Source organism: Lactuca serriola, chromosome 2, assembly GCF_051521515.1.
Source record: "Lactuca serriola cultivar US96UC23 chromosome 2, Lser_US96UC23_V15, whole genome shotgun sequence".
Classification (NCBI taxonomy): Eukaryota; Viridiplantae; Streptophyta; class Magnoliopsida; order Asterales; family Asteraceae; genus Lactuca; species Lactuca serriola.
The window spans coordinates 172192382-172200651 of record NC_136409.1 but is presented as its reverse complement, the minus strand read 5'-3'; the positions used below and the strand labels follow the sequence as shown (position 1 = coordinate 172200651).

Genomic DNA, 8270 nt, shown 5'->3' with positions numbered 1-8270 from the left:
CTAATTTCTCTATAGCTAGTAAAGTTTACACATACAATATGATAATAGAATATTAAAGTATGATTTATGTTTTCAACTATTTTAATCTTGGTTGGTAATTATGATTATAGCTTTTACTGTTTTTCTATTTCCAGATTATTAATCGTTATATTCTTTTTAGGTTAAATTTATTTTTGACGATAAAATGAATGAAGATGAAAACGAGTTACCAAAATTCAAGAAGAAACATGGGACATTAGACTGGTTTGTTAATGCTTAAAAGAAAACAAAAACTCAAGATGATTCTTCCTTGACGCCCGATAATATCCCACATGGAAGCACCAAAGTTCCATCTCGGGAGAGAGAAAGCAATTTGATGTAAATATGCTTCCACATGATCCAGGCTTGAGAAATATCCTTGATTATCATCCCAACGACCAAGATGCAGTAAGGAAATGCAAAGAGGCCCTTGCCAACCTCGTAGTCATCAATTTCCTCAAACAAACTTTGGAGGCAATATGCGTCGCTTTATTCCCAGTTGGTTTGATAAACATAAATGGCTTGAATATAGTATTGATAAAGATGCGGATTTTTTGTATGCTACTTATTCAGGGATAAGGATGAATCCGGTGGAAAAGGTAGAGATGCTTTTGTTACGAATGGCTTTAAAAGCTGGAATATACCAAATAGGTTTGATAGACATGAGGGAGCTGTTAATAGCATTTATAATCCAGCTAGAGAATAGTTTGATATGCTTACCAAACCCAAAAAGTCAATACAAAGTGCTTTTGAGCATCAATCTACAAAATCTCAAAAAGAATACCACACTCGTTTGCTTGCTTTAATACATCGTATACGGTATCTTTTACATCAAGGATTGCCAATTCGAGGTCATGATGAAAGTCAAGGATCAAGTAATAAAGGGAAATTTTTAGAAATTCTTGAATGGTTAGCAAAACACAATGAGGAAGTTGATAAAGTTGTATTGAAAAATACTCCAAAGAACTTACAAGTGACCTCCCCTTCTATTCAAAAAGATATCATGCACGCTTGTGCAAAAGAAACAACTAAAGCCATTATTAAAGAACTTGGTGAAGATTACTTTGCAATATTGGTAGATGAATCAGATGATATAACTCATAATAGCAAATGTCTTTGTGCTTGTGGTATGTTCATAATAAAGGAGACATAGTTGAAAGGTCTCTTAGTGTTGTACATGTCGCTGATACCACAACTTTATCTCTTAAAAAGGCAATTTATTCTTTGCTTACAGAGTATTCATTAAGTCCATCTAAAATCCGAGGTCAAGGATATGATGGAGCTAGTAATATGAAGGGTGAAAGTAATGGCCTTAAATCTCTAATCTTAAAAGAAACCACATCTGCATACTATGTTCACTGTTTTGCACATCAACTTCAACTGACACTAGTTGTAGTTTCAAAAAAGAGCATAGAATGTGGTTGGCTCTTTGAGATACTTACAAACTTATTGAATGTCATTAGAGTTTCTTGTAAGAGAAAATAAATGTTGTGAGAAGATCAAGCTCAAAAGGTTTCACAAGAATTTGATGATGATCAACTTGAAAGTGGCAAAGGATTGAATCAAGAACTTAGTTTGGGAAGTCCAGGTGATACTAGTTGGCGATCCCACTATAAACTGATTGTGAATGTTATTTCCTTATATCCTGTGATACGCGAGGTTCTTGATAAGATAGGAGATGTATCTTCATGTTCGGACGATCGGCTAAAAGCGGATGTTGTTTCTTATTTAATCAAGCCTTTTGATATTATATTTATGATACATTTAATGAAGACTATTTTTGGTGTGGCAAATTATTTGAAAAATGATTTACAAAGAAAAGATCAAGACATAGTTAATGCCACGTCGTCGTTTACTTTGACCAATCAACGACTATAAGAAGTAAGAGATAATGGTTGGGAACCTCTCTTAAGTTCATTTATATCGTTTTGTGGAAAAAAAATTGCATTGAAGCTCCTAATATGGAAGATGTATATGTTCTGACAGGTAGAAAAAATGCGGTAAACTACACACCACAAATCTTTATCATTTTCGAGTTGAAGTCTTTGTTGCGATAATTGATTTGCAACTTCAAGAGTTGAAGAACTGATTTGACGAGGCTAGTATGGATTTACTTTTTTATATGGCTAGTTTGAGCCCCGTTGTTGATTTTAAATCTTTTGATAAAGAAAAAATTATTGCACTTGCAAAACTTTATCCTAGTGAGTTTTCAAGTGCTGAATTAGTTCGTTTTGGTGATCAGCTTGATAACTACATCTACGATATGAAAAAAGACGACATATTTCAAGGACTGAAGGGTCTTAAAGAAATCTCTAAGGAGATGGTGAGATAAAATAAAGATCAAGTTTTTGATCATGTCTATTTACTTATTAAGCTGGTGTTGATCCTCCCGGTGGTGACATCTACTGTAGAAAGAGCATTTTCCGCAATGACTTTTGTGAAGAACAAGCTACATAACAGTATGGGTGATCAATTATTAAATGATTGTTTAGTAACTTATATAGAGAAAGATATATTTTGAAATGTTAGTGATGAAATTATTGTTAATCACTACCAGAATATAAGCAATAGACGACAACAATTGTAAATTTTTGTTTCGATATTAAATAATTTTTAGGCTTGTTTTTAATTATTAATAAACATTTACTAATTTCATACCCTATTTGTTTTTTCTAAATCCGCAACTGCCTGAAAAGTCCATATGTTTCTATTGCAAATTGAAGGGACATTGGATGCGAAGCTGCCCTGTCTACCTGAAAGATCGAAGAGATAGTAAAGTCAAGTTGTATGACTACACTTCAGGTACATCCACTACATAACTCTATTATTTTAAGCTCCTATTTATAGATTTTTAACACATGATGTGATAGTCACATTTTGAGTTTTTTTGTAGAATCTAAGAGAAAGAAGGAAGCTTAAGAAGAGCAAGCTGAATCTGATCGTGAAAGATGGATTTCGGTCACATTGTTCGATGATCAGATTTTTGAGCTGCTGATTAGGAGTTATGATAGATTAATAGATTGCTTAGGAAATGTCTAGATACATAGGTTTCATATATTTGCATTGTAAGGACAAATTTTCCGCCTATTATAAATAAAAATGAAATTTTGATTTATATATCCTTGCAATTGAATTAATGAAAATTGGTGGTTATATTTCTATTATTAGCAATGTTAAATGTGGATTGGTTCTTAATTATATCAGTTGTGGTAATGTCATAATTAACCAAGTGAAAAGCAATTCTCATCACCCAAGTTTCATTTGGATAGTAACTCGGAGTCATACAATTCGAATTGTATGATATATGAGAACCTTGATCTTTGGAAGATTAAGACTAATTCGTTCATCACATGTTTGTGTGAGTCAAAGTGAAGGACTAATGGATCTAGTACACATTGATGTGGACTATTTAGATCCACCACAAAGGATGATAAGTGTATTCATCATGATTTACTAATGGTTCAGTAAATATGGTTATAGTTATAAGATTAAGTATAATTCTGATTCTTTGAAAGGTTTCAAAGAATGGAAGAACAGATATGAAGAATCTGTTAGACAGAAAGATAAAGTTTTCATCAATCTGAAAGGAAAGGACAGTACTATAGTATTATGTTTTATGATCATCTTAATGATTATGGAACTATGTCACAGTTGATCCTCTAAGAACATCTTAGTGAAATTGTCTCAACTAAGAAGAAGAATCTAATATTTTTGAAATAGTTTGATCAATAGATGAGTCATACTTCGTCTCCAAATCAAGTTTTAGAGTCACACTCTAGTAACTTCGAATCATATCTTGAAGCTTATTTCAAACTAAGTAGGTTTATAACACCTCATGAAATGTGGAGTAGAAATGTTTTCTAGCTCTAGCACATTTGAAATGGGTAGTTGTGATGTTTAGTTAAAACAAAGATAAACTAATACTAATTAAATGAAGTGTTGCCTTGACAAGAATCCACATTAACTTTTGAATATTTGGTTTTTCTTGTTGGGAAATGTTTCCTAACAGAAAAAATTATATGTCAAGAAGTTAGTGGGAGTCTTAATGGTCTTGAATAGTTTTAGGAGTCAATCAAGAATAAACTTGTTAGTTATCACTAGCACACAACTTGAGGTTAATAACCTATCATGTTAAGTTGACACATTCTTGTTTGTATGAACCTTCCAATTATGTTGACTATGCATGTGAGTTCAATAGTTCTCATTTTATTGCAAAAGGCGGAGTATGTTGGTCAGTGATAGTACATTGGTCAATGGGAGTGAGCTGCTTGGCAACTTGGAAGGGCTGGTAGGCCCTTGTGCCACCAGAGGGCGAGAAATTAAGAATAAGCAATGTTCAGTCCATGAAAGGAAAACAAAATTTGATTTTGGGTTTTGTCCTCAACCTTATCTTGTGATTGTAGGTTGGAAATGAAAAATTCACATGTATAGGAACACATACACCATAAAATCTAAGTGGAAAAAGGTTTCTCTCTAATTCATGAAAATGTTTATGAGGAAACACTTTCATTATTAGATTTTCAATCTGGTTGATATCATTATGGTGAGTAATTGTGATAATTGTGTTCTCAAATTCGTATATGATTATGGCATCCCTTTTTATAGTTCGAACTATGAGAAACGGAAATAAATAGTTTGAACGTTCAGGACTTATTGCTATAGGTTCTGAAAGGCTTTAAGCACACACATATGCTATCTAATGAAGGTGTATGAGCTTGAGAAGTCTGGATGAAGACTTATCAAAGCATCACGTATTAGAAATCTGAACTTTAGTAAGAAAGTCAATAGTATTGATTTCTGGAAGTCCAGTTGATTTTTGGATACATGTCAAAGCTAGTGGGAGCATAATTGTTATGCTAGCAAGGGTATAATTGTTATTCTAGTGGGAGCATGATTCTTATGCTAATTGTTATAGGTTAGCAATACTATTTGTAGGAAGCAAAGGTTACAAATTTGTGAGTTGCAAAGTTTGAAAATTATTTTGCTATAGAAAATTATAGGGGAGAGAGCACTTATACTTCATTTCAAATCTAAAACTTTAGATTGAAGGATTTTAACGGAACTTATTCATGAACATATATGAATGTCGTGTTGAAGTGATTCAACATAGGAACATTCAAATAATAGAAATATTATAGCAAGAGACTGATCATGTATCGTGTAACATCCCGAACTTCGCAGGTATATTTCAAATCCCTCCTCTTTTGCAAGTTTCCAGTTGTAGTCCCTAGAGTGTTTGAGTTGGGTCATGAGAAGTATAAGGACTAAAGTTTCCACTTTTAGTCAGGAAGGAGTACGCTGAGCGTACATAAGGGTACACTGAGCATACTAGGCGTGCCCTAGTACACTGGGCGTACACTCATGTATGCTAGGCGTACTAATGTCTAGAGCAAACCCTAATATTTAGGGTTTGGAGACTATATAAACACCCTTATGGATCATTTCCTCTGATTGTCCTCAGCCTCCACAGCCTACATTCGTCCTCCCCAAACCATAGCTCTTCTTTGTGGGTGTAAGCTTGTTTTATGTGTGTTTTGGAGTGTTTCAAGAGAAGAACATTGCATCCAAGTGTTGGAGAAGAAGATCAAGTTCATAGAATTGAAGTTAGTTTGTGCTCAAGAAGCGCGTAAAGGTATAAAGTTCTAAACTTTATGCATATATGCTTAGATCTAATCATTTTACTTTATTAGAAGCATCTCTTGTCCTAAAAGCCATAAAGTGGTGTATTTTGTGTTATGGATGTAAACAGTTGTCCTTCCTTGCTCTTGAAGGGATTTTGAGTGATAAAAATAAGGTCCCATTAGCTGTTAGTGTCCCATGCAAGAGAAATAAGGTCTTAATGGATTAAGACCAAGCATTTAGAACTTTATGGATGTCTCAAGTGATAAAGTTCATGACTGTATGGACCCTAGGCATGTTAGGCCTTTGGATATGAGATTAGGACTTAAGTGCTTAAGCCATTAAGCACTTAATAAGGCTTTGTCAAGAGATGGAATATGCCCAGCGTAAATCTGGTACGCCCAGCATACTGGGTCAACCACCCCGATGGTGGTCAACATCTGGTCGAGTACACCCCGTGTACCAGAGGAGTACGCCCCCACATACTTCCTCTGTTGGGCCATTGACATTTAGGCTTCGGGTTTTGGGTTGCTTATGGACTAAAGGGGTTTGGGCCTTTGCTGGGCTTAATAAATAAGATGTTATGGGCCATTTAGTGGTAGTGGATCATGGGTTTAGGCCCAATAAGGCTTTGTCAAGAGATGGAGTATGCCCAGCGTAAATCTAGTACTCCCAGCATACTGGGTCAACCACCCCGATGGTGGTCAACATCTGGTCGAGTACGCCCCGTGTACCAGAGGAGTACGCCCCCACATACTTCCTCTGTTGGGCCATTGACATTTAGGCTTCGGGTTTTGGGCTGCTTATGGACTAAAGGGGTTTGGGCCTTTGCTGGGCTTAATAAATAAGATGTTATGGGCCATTTAGTGGTAGTGGATCATGGGTTTAGGCCCAATAAGGAGAGTAGGCCCAATTTAGTAAATTGGGCCAATAGTAGACTTAAGTGTCGGGACTTCATGATAAGGACTTGGTGTGGGGCTTTGGCCCAATAAAGGGATGGTTTAATAAATTATAAAGACACTTGGTCGGGGGGTAATGTTGGGTATTAACCTAGTATTTATTCTTATGTGGCAGTTCGGGATTCCTAGTGAGATCGTAGTCAGAGACTTGTAGTATTTCAGCACTATTTGCGAGGTAAGTTACCTTCGCTATATCGACAGGGTCTAAGGCACTAAGGTCGGCCCTTTATGGACTGTATTCGGATTATTTATATCCTGTTAGTTAGGATGCTATATTAGTGACCTGTAAGTTCGGTGTCCTGGTTATAGGATCATTGTTATGCTTGTGATCTGTTAGCTCGGTTTGACGTTTATATGCATGTTATTGTTTGTATGTGCACATGATTGTTTGTTTGGAGGTTGGGTTGAGGCGGTCCTACTTCGTGTTGTAGGCCAACATACCCGGGGCGGTCCGGATAGGCTGTAGGCCCTGAGGAGGCGGTCTAGTCATGCCGAAGGCCCGCCGAGCGGTCCGAATAGACTGTAGGCCCTAAGGAAGCGGTCCAGTCATGCTGAAGGCTCATTAAACATGATGTTTGTTATTATTTTTATGTGTGGTATATGTTGGTATTTCGGGGGTAACTCACTAAGCCTTCGAGCTTACATTTATTGATTTTTTTGTTTCGGGTACTTCAAGTGACCATGGCAAGGCGAAGGCGTGACGGACACATCCTCACATTTTTATGATTTTGGATTTCTGGGAACTCTGATATGAAATTATTTTGAAACAATTTGTGAACAATGTTGATGTTGGAACAATTTTTAATTAATCGGATTGGTTTTGAAAAGTTTAAATTTTTAGTAAAATTTTGTATTGTTACAAGTTGGTAGTCAATTTAGAGACGATAAGCATCAAAAATGAATTTTGGATGGAAGATTATTTAGAAGGATTAATCTTAACCATGTTGTAGTATATGTCACAAGGTTTCCGTGCATATAAAGAACGCCAAAATCCGAGTTATAACGAAGAAGTTATGACCTGTCGAAGTTTTGCGACAGAACCGGCACGACCCAGCGCGACGTAAATAGTGAATTTAAGGTAGATAGATATCTATCCTTAGTGGTCTAAACGAGATTCGAATATTTCTTCAATAGTAGTCCAATGATAAAAAGACAGACGAAAACGGAGTTCAGATGAAGGAGTTATGAATTTCGAACGGAGTTTTTCTGTCCCGGCCTACTAAAGATAATATATAAGTAATATATTTATAATATATTAAAAATAAAGTCAAAATTAGCCAATGGAGTCTAAACGAGAGTTGTAGAGCATAATCTCACCTACGCGTCAATATAAAGAACGTCGAAAACGAAGTTCGTATGCGAAAGTTATGAATTTCTGAAATTCGGGGCGCGAAACCCAAAACTGTCAGATACTACGACGTGGCAAGCAGTGCCACGACGTAGCAAGTCTTCTGACACCTCCGGGAGTCCCCCAGATGCAACTTGTGATGACACATACAGTCACGACCAAGCCCACGACGTGGAAAAAGGTGCCACGACATGGAAAGGGCAGATTTTGCCCTATAAATAGATTTGAAGGGCCAGCCGAGTTTGGTTGCTCACTCTCTCATCTCTCACCCATATTACATCGTTTTACGTGCAATTTTAACCCCCCCAAAGCCCCGGTATCATCCC

General features: G+C 36.2%; 1 protein-coding gene across 1 annotated transcript; it reads left to right on the top strand.

Moving 5' to 3' along the window:
- Nucleotides 1-2140: 2140 nt before the first annotated feature.
- On the top strand, nt 2141-2539 carry LOC145089791 (uncharacterized). The gene is made up of 2 exons (XM_079028186.1): nt 2141-2341; nt 2393-2539. Exons 1-2 carry the CDS (start codon nt 2141-2143, stop codon nt 2537-2539), a joined length of 348 nt encoding a protein of 115 aa, XP_078884312.1.
- Nucleotides 2540-8270: the final 5731 nt, after the last annotated feature.